The sequence below is a fragment of the Hemitrygon akajei genome, unplaced genomic scaffold, assembly GCF_048418815.1.
Source record: "Hemitrygon akajei unplaced genomic scaffold, sHemAka1.3 Scf000096, whole genome shotgun sequence".
Classification (NCBI taxonomy): Eukaryota; Metazoa; Chordata; class Chondrichthyes; order Myliobatiformes; family Dasyatidae; genus Hemitrygon; species Hemitrygon akajei.
Window position 1 is genome coordinate 1,113,706 of NW_027331982.1, and position 17,950 is coordinate 1,131,655.

The 17,950-nt window shown below is 43.0% G+C and overlaps 1 protein-coding gene across 1 annotated transcript in view; it reads right to left on the reverse strand.

Annotated features, from left to right (window-relative positions):
- Window positions 1–17,950, reverse strand: part of LOC140722996 (NACHT, LRR and PYD domains-containing protein 3-like) — a 725,328-nt gene that overhangs the window by 692,700 nt on the left and 14,678 nt on the right. The window contains exons 4-7 of the mRNA XM_073037617.1: window positions 16,106–16,447; window positions 15,423–15,589; window positions 7,551–7,722; window positions 7,388–7,453 (exon numbers count right to left, since the gene is read on the reverse strand). Of these exons, the coding sequence (XP_072893718.1) occupies window positions 7,388–7,453; window positions 7,551–7,722; window positions 15,423–15,589; window positions 16,106–16,447 (747 nt within the window). The remainder of the gene's footprint in view (window positions 1–7,387; window positions 7,454–7,550; window positions 7,723–15,422; window positions 15,590–16,105; window positions 16,448–17,950) is intronic.

Consider the following 17,950-nt stretch of genomic DNA (forward strand, 5'->3'; position numbering starts at 1 on the left):
AGCTCATCCCTACTACCAACCCCCAGTAAAACAATTTTAAGCAACCAAGGGGCGCTGTATTATTGACACATGCACCACAGTAAAATGGAAAACATTTCTGGATGCGACCCAAATAGATCATTACATCACATCGATGCAATGAGGTCGTACAAGGAAAAATGGAACAGAATAGTTCAGGGAAACAGTGTTTCAGTTGCCGAGAAAATGCAGTGCAGGCAGACAATAAGGTAGAAGGCTAAAGGATCATTGGGAGGTCAGGGTTTTGTTTTTGAAACTATGCTCGTAAACTGTAGAATTCAACACCTAAAACTACAGTACTGTGCACAATCCTGAGGTGTATATTTTGACTGGCAACATTTTGTCTTTATTTTCTAGTTGGCACTTTATCCCGTTGTGATGCGGTTTGAGGAGGAGGAGGAGGAGGAGTTGTTATTGTTGTTGTTGTTGTTATTATTATTTTCTTAGCCTAAACTGGTAAAACTGGAGGTACGGGCATAGCCAAGCACATTCATGATTGAATTGATAGGAAATTTCAGACTATTCCCGTGGTGTATAGTATTGTGGGTTTTTGAAGATTTACACAAGTATTCCCGTGTGGGACTAATTTATTAATACTATTGTGTAAAGCCTTTGGGATGATACCAGTTATCAATATTACGATTGGGATAATGAATACCCTGTTCGTGTTCCATAGTCTTTCAATCTCCCCTTTTAATTCAGCATATTTCTGGTGTTTTTCACTAATTCATTTCTGTAAGTTGTGTTTGGAATGGCTATATATATTCAAAAAGTTGTTTTTACTTGTTTGTTCTGTAAAATTATATCCAAACGGTTATCATGGATTATCCTATCTGAAATAATGATCAATCGCAATATGAGATGAAGGACTCTAACTGTAAAAGTGGAGCTGGTTTGTACTTATAGTAAGTTATCGTGTTTTTCATCAGTTGTCGTTTAAGCGAGATTTTTGGGAATGTTATCCACCACTTGATAGTGCTTGTGCAAGTAATGAGATTCAGTTACACTACAGCAAGATCCTGTAAAGTGTTGGATTGTGTCTGGTTTCTCTTGTAATTCTCAGCATTTATCCTCTTGAACCTATTGGTCTTTTTTTCTGTATTATTAATAACTACATGTGTTAACAACCTTGACCTGATTTGTTTCAATGATCTCTTCTGTTTCTGGGAAAAGGTCTCCAACTCTGAGCCAGGCGCTCGACGCTTCCTTGTTGACATCTAGTCGGCTCAGATCATGGGGATGTCTTCCATGGGGAGTCAGACTCTTCCACTGGTTAACATTTTCTACTATTATGTTAGTTTCTTCATTTTTATGGGTTATGTTTTCATTTCCGTTCAGTGATGTGTACCCTTTATCAGAATTGCATATGCTTGTACGGAGTGCTGAATCCTGCTTGCGTTGATGAAAATATATCCTTAGAGCTAATAGTGGATTTCAGAAAAGGCAAGATGAGGGAACACAACACACGTCCTCATCAAGGGATCTGATGTGGAAAGAGTGAGCAGTTTCAAATTCCTGGCTGTCAATATCTCTGAGTATCTAACCTGGACCAAATATATCCATGCAGCTACAAAGAAGGCACAACAGTGGCTATATTTCATCAGGAGTTTCCAACATCACTCGAATATTTCTACAGGTGTAACTTGGAGAGCATTGTAACTGGCTACATCACCGTCTGGTTCACGGGGACTACTGTACAAGATGGGAGTAAGGTGAACACTCAACGATTCAGGAACAACTTCTCCTCTGCCATCCAGTTTCTGAATGGACATTATACCCATAGATAGTGCCTCATTAACCTCTTTTTTTATTTCTATTTTTGCACAACTTATTTAATTTAACATTTCATATAATCACGCAGACATGCATAACTCTATATGCTCAACTTCCAAGCCTGAAGCCATTTTGCTGCTCAGACAGCTCCACTGGACAGGACATGGCCTCGCATGGAGAACTCGTTACAAAAATCAGTACCCTACGGAGAACTCTCCCAAGATAAGAGAGATCATGGTGTTCCGCACAAGAGGTACAAGGACCAAATTAAATAGCAGCTCTCTCAGGCAAATATGGAGGTCAACGAGTGGCAGCTGCTGATCCACGGAGAAGTGAAGAATTCTGAGGAACCCAGAAGAGCGACTGCTGAAAAGAAAATGAGATGCAAGAAGGATCCAACTACCCAAGCGCCTGCATCCCAGCTGTCCCGTGTTCAAACTGCTCCCAGGTCCGCAGATCCAGCATTGGCCCTGACAGTCACCAACGACCGTGCCGTCATCCAGTACACACACACACACACACACACACACACACACACACACACACACACACACACACACACACACACACACACACACACACACACACACACACACACACACACACACACACACACAATGCTTCCTGGTCATTAATGCTTAATGGAACCCTGGAATGTCCATTCCTTCAAATCCTTTTGTTCCCCAGATCTGGAGTACCTGGTGCTGCTGTGTAAACCTTTCTCTCTGCTGAGGGAGTCACGGCTCTTATTATCACAGCTCTGTAATCACAACTTCCTCAGCTGTGTGTTATTATCACAGAGGAGGGATGTTCTCCACCAGAAATCGGTCAGGACTGCCCAAACCACAAAATTTGGATCAACAGTTCCGTGTGAATAGCACTTGCCACGTGACCGCCACCTTACAATGCTGGTGATCAGCAGGAGCTCAAGGAATTCAGCTCCGATCTGTGCAAAGTCATCCCAGACAGTGAAACGGCAATACCGAGACAGGATTCAGGCACAACTCTCCACCAACAACACACACAGCTTATGGCAAGGTCTGCACACCATCGCGGACTTCAAAGCTAAGCACAGTGGTGCTGTCAACATTACCATCTCTCTCCCCGATGAGCTGAATCTGTTTTACACTTGGTTCGATATCGCCAACACTGAACCCCCGAGGAGAGCTGCCGATGCGACATGCACATTGGTCATCTCTGAGTCTGGAGTACGCAGGTGTTTCCAACGAGTGGACAGTCGCAAGGCTCGGGACCGGACGGCATCCCAGGCCGTGTGCTTGGGATTTGCGCGGCACAACTGGCAGGTGTGCTTACGGATACTTTTAATCTCTCCCTCTCCAGGTTTAGAGTGCCCTCCTACTTCAAATCATCGACCATTGTTCCTGTACCTAAAACGACTAAGGCAACATGCCTGAACGTCTGGTGTTCTGTCGCACTCACCTCAATAATAAGCAAATGCTCTGAGAGGCTGTTCATGGACGACATCTGTAGCACGCTGCCACCCACACTGGACCCTCTACAATTCACCTACGGACACAACCGATCGACAGATGACACAATAGCCACTGCTCTGCACACTGTCTTTAAACATCTGGAGAAGAGGGATGCTTATGTCAGAATGCTGTTCTTGGACTAGAGTTGTGCATTCGACACCATCATTTCCCTCCAGGCTCGACATGAAACTCAAGAGACCTCGGCCTTGACCCTGCTTTGTGCAGCTGGATCGTGGAGTTCCTGTCATATCACCGGCAGGTCGTAAGAGGGGTCTCCCTCACCTCTGCCCCTCTGACACTCAACACAGGTGCCCATCAGGGCTATGTCCTGTTCCCTCCTTTACTCTCTATATACCAATGACTGTGTTACCACCCACAGCTCCAATCTGCTAATTAAGTTTGCTGATGATACTACATTGATTGGCCAAATCTCAATTAAAAACGAGGTAGCCTACATAGAAGAAGTCATCACCCTGACACAGTGGTGTCAAGAAAACAACTTCTCCCTCAATGTCGCAAAAACAAAGGAGCTGGTTGCAATGTCGCAAAGACAAGAGGAATGGAGATAGGCTAACCCCCATTGACACCAATGGATCTGGGTTTGAAACAGTGAACAGCTTTAAGTTCCTCGGCATCCACGTCACTGAGGACCTTACGTGGTCTGTACACACCAGCTGTGTGGTGAGAAAAGGCACAACAGCTCCTCTTTCACCTCAGATGGTTGAGGACGTTTGGTATAGGCCCCCAAATGCTAAAGATTTACTACAGGGACACAATTGGGAGCATCCTGACTGGCTGCATCATGCCCTGCTATGGAAACTGTACCTCCCTTAATTGCAGGACTCTGCAGAGAGTGCTGCGGACAGCCCAGTGCATCTCTAGATGTGAATTTCCTACTATTCAGGACGTTACAGACACGTGGTAAAAAGGGCCCAAAGGATCATTCTGGACCCAAGTCTCACAAAACACAAACTGTTCCATCTGCTACCATCTGGGAAACGGTACCGCAGCATAAAAGCCAGGACCAGCAGGCTCCGGGATAGCTTCTTCCACCAGGCCATCAGACTCATTAATTCAAGCTGATACAATTCTACTTCTACAATTGTATACATATACTACATTTATGCTGTTGGCGCAGAAAAACACTTTTCACAACTTATCTCCGTGATATTAACCCTGATCCTGAGAATTTTTTTCTTACTATTGTGCCATTTGTTTTAGATCTGTTATTCATTATATTCATACTGTCCTCGTTCATATCAATCTAAGTGCGCACCAGTGCACATGGTGTTTTCTAGAAATTGTTATTTAAGTTCTTAGTTTTCTTTGCAAATTTTCCAGATCCATTTCATACCAGAAGAATACGTCAATATGGGCATAGGGAGAGTTTAGTACCTTTGTTATATTTTTACTGTTCAGTTCTGTTTGGCAGATTTCCTTCAGCCCTGATATAAATTCACCTTTACTTCAGGCTCGCAGTAAATTCAACGTTTCCTCGGCCTTGAAGTAAATTTTGTTGAAAGATTTTGCTTTATCACACGATGACCTATTTTCTTTGCTTATTGATATTCTAAATATATGTTTCACATTCATCCATCAGTTGCCTTGTATCCTGATGCTCTGTTTGATATTCTACCGGCTTTATTGCACCTCTCTTTATGTTTCTTGTTCTGTACTTTTCTAGCTTAAATTTCATGTTTACATCTTTGGAGATTAGTTCCATTATTTGAATTATTTGTTTTAGCTTTACTGATGCAAGAGTAAATAATTTCAAGTCATCAATGTACAGCTGTGTCAAGGTATAATTCGATTTTCTTTTCTGATTTGAAACGTGAGGTTTGTCCGTTTCTGAAAATTAAGAGCGGGTTTAAAGCCAGGCAAAACAATTGTGGGCTTCGTGAGTCACACTGAAAAATCCCTACATTTATTTTTATAACGGTGGTTGTTCCTTTGTGGTTGTTAATAGGGTGATTATTGGGCGCCAATATTTTATTAGATGTTATAGAAATTTCACAAGTATTGGATGAATCTTATATATATTTGGAACTTCTCTTAACCCTGCGAGGGAGGGAATCAAATGTCTTTGATACAATATAACATTGAAAGATTTCTGCTTTCCTGAGGGTTTGATATAGAATTACATAATCTATTATCAGTTGTTCCTTAAATCCGTTCATACCCTAATGGTATTCTTTCTGCTCTTCTGTAAGTATTGTGGTTTTCTAAATGAGTGGTTATTATTTATGAGATACACGATGTTACAATTTTATATATAAAATTGCCTTATTATTATCAGCCAGTAATAAAATAATAGGTGACCAATCAATAGTCTTATCAGTTTTTTTATATTTTCTGCTGCATGGGAGTATGAAAGGGAGAATGTTTGAGGGTTCATCAGCAAGGCTTTGGGTGGGGTTAGCGTCTGGCTAACTTGATTGAGTTCCTCCAGGAAGTGACAAAGGTGATGGATGAAGTTACACATGGATATTGTCTACTTGGATATTAGTCGGGTGTTTGACAAGATCCCTCATGGGAGGCTCATACAGGATATTAACATGCTTGGGAACTGTGGGGAATTGTCCCGGCTGGCGGGGACCCACATTGCAAGAAATTGCTTTCGCTGGTGTGTGGTGAATCTGAAATTATTGTCATAGGCAGCTGAGGAAGACAAGTCAATGGGTATACTAAAATGCAGGTCTATGTTCCTGATTCGGAAGAGCGTCAACATTTATAGAAGGCAGGATAATAGGGTTGAAAGGAATTGCGGAGTAAATTCGCAGAGCCGAATAGCTTAATTCTCTTCCTAATTCTGATGGTTTTAGGGAGCATCTGGAGATTTGTATTCATTTCCAATGGTCCAGCTCTGGGAAGGATTGGAGAGGGGTACAGAACAGGTTCATCAGGATGTTGCCTGGATTCTGTGGCCTGTGAGACAAGCAGAGGTTTGATAGACTTGGTTTGTTTACTCTGGAGTTAGAATAGAGATCTGACTGAAGTTTATAAGACAAGGTCTAGGTAGAGAGCCTGCATTTTGCTTTCAGCTTAGCTCATACTCATACCAGAGGGCATTTGGTTACGGTGAGATGGGGTAAATTTACAGCATGTTTGGGTCGCTTTTTCACAGGGTGGTGGATGCCTGGAATTTACAGCTTGTGTCGTGTTGGAGGCAACTGTGTTAAAGATGCTCCAAGATATACCTGAATGTGCAGGAAATGCGAGGTTATTGTCAATAACACGAGAGAGGATATCAAAGATTTGTTTTTCTTTCCCAGATATATAAAGAGTGGAAGAAAAAGGGAGAGGGTTGATATCGGACCGCTGGAAAATGATATTGTAGATTTAGTAACGGGTGAGAAGGACATTCCAGACAAACTCTGTGGAAGTTACTAGATAGATAGATAGATAGATAGATAGATAGATAGATAGATAGATAGATAGATAGATAGATAGATAGATAGATAGATAGATAGATAGATAGATAGATAGATAGATAGATAGATAGATAGATACTTTATTCATCCCCATGGGGAAATTCAACTTTTTTTTCCAATGTCCCATACACTTATTGTAGCAAAAACTAATTACATACAATACTTAACTCAGTAAAAATATGATATGCATCTAAAATCACCCTCTCAAAAAGCATTAATAATAGCTTTTAAAAAGTTCTTAAGTAGTTTACTTAAATACATTAACACTAGCAGAATTCCAAAATGTAAAGGGCATCCGCGGACAGAATTGAGAGTAGCTGCAATTATGAAGGGGAAGGTTGCTTCAGTATCTGAAAGGTCTGAAGATAGAAAAGTCACCTGGACTGGGACATACAGTGTATCAGGAGCCTTCTGGGGTGTGTGGGGATTCCCAGAGAAATAGAAACTGGAGTCAAGGGTTCAGCACACCCAACAGATGGATTAACACATTAACAGCTGGAACAGCTGGAAAAATACATTTTAGAATATTCAGGCTGCAAAAAGTGATTATCTGAATTTTAACCTGAAACTAGACTCAAGCGAAAGATTAATGGTGAATTTTCATTTCCAGATTCTGCCAAGTCACAGTATAACATTTGAGATGTGGTTTGAACGGTGCATTTCGTCACTCACCTATCAGATGAGAGGGCAACTCAGATAACCCTTGGGCAATGTCTATGTATTCCAGTGGATCAGGACCTGTTTAAGTCAAAATAATGACCATGAAAACATAGCAAAAATATCTAAAATGTTTATTTCAATATGTCTTTGTGTTCAGTGCATGTTTTTAACGTACCGAGTTCCTTTATTTCCCTCAGAATTCTGTCCAACTTGGGTAGCTCAGTCCTCGACATCACAAAGGATTCCCACATCGCCCTCCGGGCCCGGGAGCCTTTGTCCATCACCAAACTGAGGAAGAGTCTGGAACTCTCTGCCCGTTTTCCCTTCTCTGTCAGCTCAGTGACTTTCTACAAAAGGAAACAATGAATTTATTGTGGAGCAGACAGACAGACATGGAGAATGTGCAGGAAAATATCTGTTCATGGCCCCGGTAGCTTCAGAACAGATGCAGTCACTGGGCTGCTGCCTCATCCTCTCTGGGTTCAGTCATTAACAGAGAAACATAACTGAAGGAAATTCTAAATCAATATTGTGAAAGAATAAGGATTCACTGACACCCTGCGGTAGATGCAACGTGATGAATTTACTTGTCCGTCAATGTGCAACATTACATCAAAAAGATGTGACAACAAGAACGGAAGAGAGGGGAGAGCGAGAGAGCAAAAAAAAGTGGATGGTGGGCATCACTGAATCGTGGCTGAAAGAAGATCATATTTGGGTGCTTACTTCCAAGGATAAATATTTAATCGAAAGGATAAGCAGGTGGGTGAAAGGGTTGGGTTGACTCTGTTGTCATTAAAAATGAAAGGTCTTGAGAAAGAAGTGATATCGGATTGAACGCTGTAGATGTTAAGAAACTGCATTGGAAAAATGACCCTGATGGAAATTATATACAAGCCCCTTAACAGTAACCAGGATGTGGGCTGCAAATTCCAGTGGGAGAGAGAAGAGGCATGTAAAAAGGCCAATGTTAAAATAGTCAATGGGGAATTTCAATATGCAGGTAGCTTTGGAAAATCAGGTCAGTGCTGAATCCCATATGAGGGAATTTATTGAATGCCTTTGAGATGGTTTTTTGAGAGATGCTTATGGTTGATCCCACTATAGGAAAGGTGGATCTGAATCCTGTGCTGCGTATTGCACCAGATTTGATTAGGGAGCTTAAGGAAAATAAAGAGGCAGTGATCATCAAATATCAGAACTCACACTGCAGTTTGAGAGGGGGAAGGTAAAGTTAGATGTACCTGTATTACTGTGGAATAAAGGAATTACAGAGGCACGAGAGAGGAACTGGGCAAAAATAAATTCAAAAATGACTAACAGGGACAATAGCAGAGCAGGAATGGCTAAAGCTTCTCGGAGCAATTCAGAAGGCGCAGGACAAATGATCACAAAGATGAAGAATTATTCTAAAGGGAGGATGATTAACCGTGGCTGACGAGGTAGTCAAAGCAGCACAAAAGCAAAGCGGAAGGCACAGAATATTACAAAATATAGTAGAAAGCTGGAGGACTGGGATGTTTATACAAACCAACAGAAGGCAATTAAAAATCCGTAAGTAGAAAAAATATGAAATATGAAGGTAGGCTAGCGAATAATGTAAAATAGCTTAACAAAACAAAGGTCTGTCCGATACATGAAGAGTGAAAGAGAGGAAAGTGGATTTTGGGCTGCTGGAAAATAACAGTGGAGTGGTACTCTCAAGGGACAAGGAAATGGCGGAAGGTATTAGTAAGTATTTTCCGTCAGTCTTCACTGTAAAAATCACTAGAACGTGCCAGATATTTGAGAAGGTCAGGTGGCAGGAGGGAGTGTATTTGCAATTATTAAGGAGAAGGCGCTCGGGAAGCTGAAAGTTCTGAAGATAGATGAGTTCAGACCAACTGCACCCGATTGCTTCTGAAGGAGGAGGCTGAAGACATTGTGGAGTCGTTCGTAATGACCGCTCAAGAATCAATAGATTTTGGAATGGTTCCGGAGGACCCACCACTTTAAATTATAGGCCATTTAGTCTGATCAGCATTTGGGAAGATGTCAGCAGTCGATAACTGAGGATAAGGTTTCGGGGTATTTGGACGCACATGATAAAAAAAAGGCCAAAGTCCTCGGAAGGGATCTTGCCTGATAGAATTTTTTGAGAGAACAGCATGCTGGGTCCACAACAGAGAGTCAGAGCAAATTGTTTACTTGGACATCCCAAGGACCTTTGACCAGGTGTCCCACATGACGCCATTTCACAAGACCAGGGCCGACAGTAGGACAAGAAAGATACTAGCATGGATAGAGGATCCATGTTTTTCTCCAGACAGATTTTGCTGACTGTCAGGAAGCACAGAACGGGAACAAATAGGGCTTTTTCTTGTTGGATGTTGGTGACCAGTGGTGTTCTGCAGTGGTTGGTTTTGGGACAGTTTCTTTTTCCATTATGTCAATGATTTGAAGGCTATATAGCCAAGATTGTGTGAGTTATGAAGATATAGTGAGAAGAGGAAGCGTTGAGGAAGCAAGGATTTCAAGGGAGGACATAGACCGATGAATAAAAGGACACATCAGTGGCATCTGGCATGTATTATAGGGAGGTACATGGCCATACACTTTGGCAGAAATAATGAAGCATAGACTGTTTTTTAAACTGGGGGAAAATTCAGAAATCAGAGTTGTAAAGAGTCTCTGGAGACCAAGTGCAGGATTCTTTGCAGTCTGAGTCAGAGTTAGGAAAGGCAAAAACAATGTTAGCATTCATTTCGAGAGGATTAGAATATAAGAACAAGCACTGGCTAGACCGCACTTGCATAATGCAAACGGTTTTAGTCCCCTGATCAGAGAAAATATGTGATGGCATTGTGGAAATCCAGAGAGGAATCTAAACTAACAGAACCAGTGATATTAAACCTGATTTTGATGAGAATGATTCCTGGATACGCCTGTACTGGCTGGAGTGTGGAAGGATGAGGGGAATCTAATTGTAACCTGTGGAATATCGAAAGGCATTGAGAAGACGTGGAGATGATGCTTCAAAGTGGGGGAGTCTACAACCAGACGGAACAGCCTCGGAATAGAGGGACGTCCATTTAGAACAGAGATGAGGAGATTCTTTAGCCGAGGAGTAGTGAATCTGTCGAATTGGTTGGCACTAACTGCTGCGGAGACCAGGTCATTTATTATATTTAAAACAGAGGTTGGTTCCTTCTTGATTAATCAGGTCAGCAAGTTTCACTGGGAGAAGGCAGGAGAATGGAGTTGAGAGGGACAGTAAATCACCCATGATGTAATGGCGGAATAGGATCGATGGGCCTAATGGCCTTTTTGTGTTCCGATGCTTTATGCTATTATGATGTGTAAAGACAACAGAACATTAAGGAATGTCAGTGCGGCCGTCTTATCATGGAGATTGTAACTGCCTGGCACTCATGCTGTAAAATGGTGATCACTTTTTGAATGCAGGCATGATGTTCCTCATTTACTGAGGAATTATGAATTAAACATTGAACCGTCTTCAAGCAACATCTCTCTCTCTCTCTCTGGCTATCCATCCCATAGGGTGATGATGGTTCCTTTCAGTCAGTTAGTGGGGTGGTACCCCACTCCTCAGAAAGGAACCGTGTGCGTGAGTGGATTTTAGGTGAGTAGGGCGTTGCACCGGTCCGGATCCACCCTCTCGACATCCCCTCCCGGATCCAGCAGCCAGGTTGGGTCCAGGATGGCTGGGGGAAGTTCTGTTGCAGTCAATGGCCAGACTAAGCTCGATGCAAGGGATGCCCCTTCCGCTCTTCTTTGCTAGATGGCCGTTGACCCTACCAGAGGGGTCATCCGCCCTTTGACAGGTCTTGTTTTTCGTCCTGCAGGATGTCTAGCCACCCTCCTCACCAGGCCAGTCTGGTGGGGGAGCTGGTTTAGTCACCAACCATCCGACCATGCGACAGGTAGTACTGGGTTACATGGTACCGGCAGCACTCATACGAGTGGTCTGACCAGAACATACACCGATGATGGAATTAAGGTAATCGAGGATGCAACTGAACATGGATGGGCTTAGGACATTGCTCTGAGAAACAAGAGGAATGGTGTCCTGGGTTTGAATGATTGATCTCCCAGAACAGTTACCAGTAAGGAATTGGAAAGGTTTGCCATAACACGAATATTGGACAACAATTATGGAATAAATCAGCATAATTCCCTGATGGTCCACTGCACTGTAAAATAATCCCTCAGTTTCACTGCTACCAGGTCTGATGAGTTACAGTTGTGAAAGAGATTTAACAAGAGATTTAAGAGAACGATGAGTCAGCTGACAGAGAGGAAGTGCAGCAGCTAATGGACTGGTGCAGAGCCAACAACCTGTCTCTGAAGGTGAACAGAACAAAAGAGATGGTTGTTGACTTCAGGAGGGCACGGAGCGACCACTCCTCGCTGAACATCGACGGCTCCTCGGTAGAGATCGTTAAGAGCACCAGATTTCTTGGGGTTCACCTGGCCGAGAATCTCACCTGGTCCCTCCAGCTCCATAGCAAAGAAAGCCCCGCAGCGAATCTACTTTCTGCGAAGGCTGAGGGAAGTCCATCTCCCACCTCCCATCCTCATCACATTCTGCAGGGATTGTATTGAGAGCTTCCTGAGCAGCTGCATCACTGACTGGTTCGGAAATTGCACCATCTTGGATCGCAAGACCCTGCAGCGGATAGTGAGGTCAGCAGAGAAGATCATCGGTGTCTCTCTTCCCGCCATTACGGACCTTTACACTACATGCTGCATCAGTAAAGCAAACAGCATTATAAAGGACCCCACGCACCCCTCATACAATCTCTTCTCTCTCCTGACGTCTGGGAAAAGGCACCGAAGCATTCGGGCTCTCATGACCAGACTATGTCACCGTTTCTCTCCCCGAGCCATCAGACTCCTCAGTACCCAGAGCCTGGACTGACACTAACTTACTCTACTGTGCCTATTGTCTGTTTATTATTTATTGTACTGGCTTGCACTGTTTTGTGCACTTTACGCTGTCCTGGGTAGGTCTGTAGTCTAGTGTAGTTTTTTTTTCCTGTGTTGTTTTTTACGTAGTTCAATGTAATTTTTGTACTGTTTTATGTGGCACCATGGTCCTGAAAAAAGATGTCTCGTTTTTACAGTGTACTGTACCAGCAGTTATGGTCGAAAACAAAGTGACTTGATTTGACTTAATGGTTTTCCAGTGAAGCCGATGTCTTCAGGTGATGATTTTATAGATGGACATACATATTTTCAAATTACTTCTCTTACCTTTGGGTAATGCCTGTCTGATTCATTACAGACAGCGCCAATGAATCCCAACGAGAACAGAGTCACTCACGGGTATAACGCACTTGATTTTCTAATACCACTCATGGCTGAGTTGGTTAGTTATAGGACAATACAATCACTGTTTCTGAGCTCCAAGGAGAGGGACCTGAAATGGTGTGTCCCTGTCTCTCATTAGTTAGATATTCAGCAAGTTATCAGATTTCTTTTTCATTTTGCCCCTTCTCTTTCAGGACAACCTGTTGATTTCTGAGATCATGAGATATCAGCCAGTCAGCAGATTTATGTTTTGTGCTTTCTTCTTCCCTTTTAGGTCAAAATATTGACTTTTGTGGTCATGAGATAGCAGCTTTGTGCGTGATCTTTCACGCTTAACATATCATAGAGATTTTCGAGGAAGTTGCCAGGAAATTTGCTGTGGCCAAGGTTGTGGACATTGTCTACATGGACTTCAGCACGGTATTTGACAAGGTCCCTCATAGCAGGTCGGTCAAGAAGTTTCAGTTGCTCAGCATCCGAGATGAGGTAGTAAACTGGATTAGACACTGGCTTTTTGGAGGAATACAGAGCGTGACTATAGACTGTTGCATTTCTGATTGGCGCCTGTAGCTCGTGCAGTGTCACGGGGATCGGTGCCGTGCTTGTTGTTGTTTGTCATCTATATCAATGATCTGGATGAAATTATGGTTAACAGAATCATCAAATTTGCGGATGACACCAACATTGGGAAGGTACAGTGGACAAAGAGGAAGACTACAAGAGCTTACAGTGAGATCTAGACAAAATGAAGAATGGGGTTAAAAGGGGCAGATGCAATATAATACAGACAAATTGCACTTTGGAAGGACCAAGCAGGATAGATATTACACAGCGACTGGTACGGCACTGAAAAGTGTGGTAGAACAGAGTGATCTGGGAATAAAGGTCCATAAGTCATTGAAAGTGACGGCATATGTGCTCAAGTTGCTGATCTGAAATAAAGTTTCTTAGCATATTAACCTTCGTAAATGAAAATATTATGTACAGTAGATTGTATATGATGTTGAATAAGAGGTTGCTGAGGCCTAATTTGGATATTATTTGCAGTTCTGCTCACCTACCTACAGGGCAGATCGAAATAAGTTTGAAAGAGTACACACAAAAAAAACAAGGATGTTGTCGGGATTAGAAGAAAAGAGTGACCGGGTTAGGACTTTATTCATTGGAACGTGGGAGATTGAGGGGTGATTTCAGAGAAGTTTACACAATTACAACGAGAAGGACAACGAGATCTAGATCTAGGTGCTCTTGTACATCAGTCAATGAAAGCAAGCATGCAGGTACAACAGGCAGTGAAGAAAGCTAATGGCACGCTGGCCTTTATAACAGGTGGAATTGAGTATAGGAGTAAAGAGGTCCTTCTGCAGCTGTACAGGTTCCTGGTGAGACCACACCTGGAGTATTGTGTGCAGTTTTGGTCTCCAAATTTGAGGAAGGACATTCTTGCTATTGAGGGAGTGCAGCGTAGGTTCACAAGGTTAATTCCCGGAATGGCGGGACTGTCATATGTTGAAAGATTGGAGCGACTGAGCTTGTATACACTGGAATTTAGAAGGATGAGAAGGGATCTGATTGAAACATATAAGATTATTAAGGGATTGGACACGCTGGAGGTAGGAAGCATGTTCCCGCTTATGGGTGAGTCCAGAACTAGAGGCCATAGTTTAAGAATAAGGGGTAGGTCATTTAGAACTGAGATGCGGAAAACCTTTTTCACCCAGAGAGTGGTGGATATGTGGAATGCTCTGTACCAGAAGGCAGTGGAGGCCAAGTCTCTGGATGCATTCAAGAGAGAGTTAGATAGAGCTCTTATAGATAGCGGGCTCAAGGGATATGGGCAGAGGGCAGGAACGGGGTTCTGATTTTGTATACTCAGCCATGATCACAGTGAATGGCGGTGCTGGCTAGAATGGCCGAATAGCCTACTCCTGCACCTATTGTCTATTGTCGATACATGAGGTACAGGCAGGATAAATGCAGCAACATTTTCTACTGAAGTAAAGAGGTACTAGAACAAGAGGTTATCAGTAAAGGGTGAAAGGTGAAAAGTTCAGGGGGTACAAAGGTGAAACTTGTTGACTCAGAGGGTGCTAAGAGTGTGAAACTAGCTAGCAGCGCAGGCAGTACAAGCGGTTAAGAGAAGTCTGGAGAGATCCATGAATGATAAGGGTATAGAGCACCAGGGCCCGGTGAAGGTTGATGGGAATATGTAGTTAAGTATTCCAGCATGGAAATAGATTGTCCAACAGGCCTGATTCTGTGCTGTACTTTTTTAGGACTATGGCAGATCAGCCATACATTGTTTGGGAACTCACGGAGCCAAGACCAGATGCGGTTAGTAGGTTTCCCTCTGTCAAGTACGGCAGTGAAGCCGGTTGTCTCAGTTTACAATCTGACAGTTCAATATTCATCCTGGATTAGTGAGATGTGATGAATCTGCCCAACGGTTCAGACAAGATTTGAAATTGGTTTCAGACTCAATGCCTGTTCAAGGTCCAGATACGCAGCCACTGCTCTGATATCACACTGATAAATGCAGCATGTGTGAGAGAAAAGAAGCTGAGGCTGAACCTATAGTTCCCAGTGCTCCCCAATTAAACAGCTGAAACCAGATCTGCTGGAGACAAGTCAGAGATCAAAGTCTCCATTGCCATGTAGAATGCCAAGAACGTGAAGATTAATTTTGGTCACCATACACTATACAGTTCTGTGACAATACACACACTACACTCACCTCATTCTCTTCTCTACTGAAATGTCCTTCGTTTGTCAACATCCAACCGAGTCTTTCAACCTTTTCTTCAATTGCTTGTTGGAGTCTGTCCCTGTAGAACTTTGTCAGTTGGTACAGTCGATACTCCTCCCCCTCTGCCAGGAGGTCAGAGATTGTAAACTCTGACTCTGTGAATATAAAAAGGAAAATACAGGTTTGAACTCAGATATCACTCGTCTCCACCGCTCTCACCCAACTCAACAAAAAAAACATGACTTGAACCTGCTCACAGACACAGAAACGGTTTAATTCCCCATCTCCAACACTGGCCTTAAAACCGAACCAACAATGTTCTAGCCATGACTTTAATAAAGGACCATATTTAATGCAAACCAGTCCATCCCCCATGCGGCCCACTCACCTATTTCAATTTTGGGTTGGCAATAAATGCTGGGACTGTCGGTAATATTCCCTTCCCAGAGATACTCTCTCCATCCTGGCAAACACATTTCCCTTAGTGCACATCGTGGAAATCCTCAGAGCAGGTAGTACATTTCCTGTAGTGGGATAACGGCTGCCCCACTACACCACATGTACCACACCCACACATTCCCCCTCTCTCTGACCAACCCTCCAACAAGGAATCGCATTTACCCTCCTCCCTGCCACATTCTGCAAACACATCACCCTCATATTTCACTCACCTGCTCCTTGTTGGGGACTTGACAATTCCGTGTTTAATGAGCTTCCGAGCTGACAGGCAGTCGCCTCACTTGTGCTGGTTCCAGGGTCCTGATCGGTGTCTCTGACGTCACTGTCTCTGAGCTGACAGGCAGTCTCCTCACTTGTGCCGGTTCCAGGGTCCTGATCGGTGTCTCTGGGCTGAATTTTCTCCACTTCCTCTGCGGCCGTACTGCATTCTGGGATATTGCTCTCAATCTGACCCTGTTTTGGTACATTGCTTCCCTTGGCCCGATCATCTTCCCTCGATGATCCGCCTGGTAAAATCCTCTTCAGTACTTTTCCTACTCGTTTCGGTTTCCTACCTGAAATAAATGATGAATTGCAGGTTAAACGATTATGATTTAGATCTGAGCAAAACTGATTCAGACTGCAATTTAGCTGTGACTCTGGCTGACCAGATTTGGAGTGGGACTGTGCTGGGTAATGTGAACCGTACATCCTGTTTGGTGACCATCCTGATAAGACGGTGACTGGACATATTCACTCCCATTAAAATAACTTGATAGACACAGTAATGCTGATCACTTAATTTACAGCAGTTGAATGATGACCATGGGATCTTAATGCAACGGTGTCCGGTGATACTGGGAAATGAAATAAAGATATGACGTCAAACTTACCGGCCTGTAATTTCTCGGATTACTTTTAGATACTTTTTTAAACAATGGAACAACATGAGCTATCCTTCAATCCACACCCGTAGATACCGACATTTTAAATTTATCTGCCAGGGCCCCTGCAATTTCAACACTAGTCTCGTTCAAGCTCCGAGGGAACAACCTGTCAGGTCCTGGGGACTTATCTACTCTGATTTTCCTCAAGATAGAAAGCACCTCCTCCTCTTCAATCTGTATAGGTTCCATGACCTCACTACTTGTTTGCCTTATTCCCGTTCACTCCATGCCAGTTTCCTTTGTAAATAGAGATGCAAAAAACATGTTTAAGATCTCCCCCATTTCTTTTGGTTCCATACATAGCCGACCACTCTGAACTTCAAGAGGACCAATTTTATCCCTTACTATCCTTTTGCTCTTAACATACCTGTAGAAACTCTTTGGATTAACCTTCACCTTGACTGCCAAAGCAACCTCTTGTCTTCTTTTAGCCCTCCTGATTTCTTTAAGTATTTTTGTGCAGTTTTTATACTCCTCAAGCATCTTATTTCCTCCATGTTGTCATACATGTCATACATCTCTCTCTTCTTCTTTATCATAGTTCCAATATCCCTTGAGAACCAAGGTCACACCCTTGCCAGAGAACAACCTGTCCCAATCCAAGGTTTTTAGACCCTTTCTCATTTCTTCAAATTTGGCCTTTTCCCAGTTTAGAACCTCAACCCGATGACCAGATCTAACTTTATCCACAATCAAGTTGAAACTAATGGTGTTATGATCACTGGAACCAAAGTGTTCCCCTACACACATTTCCGACACCTGTCCTAACTCATTTCCTATTAGGAGATCTAATATTGCACCCTCCCTAGTTGGTACATCTATATATTGATTTAGAAAACTTTCCTGAACACATTTTACAAACTCTAACCCATCTAGACCTTTAACAGCATGGGAGTCCCAATCAAAGTGTGGAAAATTAAAATCCCCTACAATGACAACTTTCTGTCTCCTGCAGTTGTCTGTTATCTCTCCGCAGATTTACTCCTCCAATTCTCGCTGAATATTGGGTGGTCTATAATACAACCCCATTAATGTGGTCATACCTTTCCTGTTTCTCAGCTGCAACCATATGGCCTCGGTAGACAAGCCCTCGAATCTGTCCTGCCTGAGCACTGCTGTAACATTTTCCCT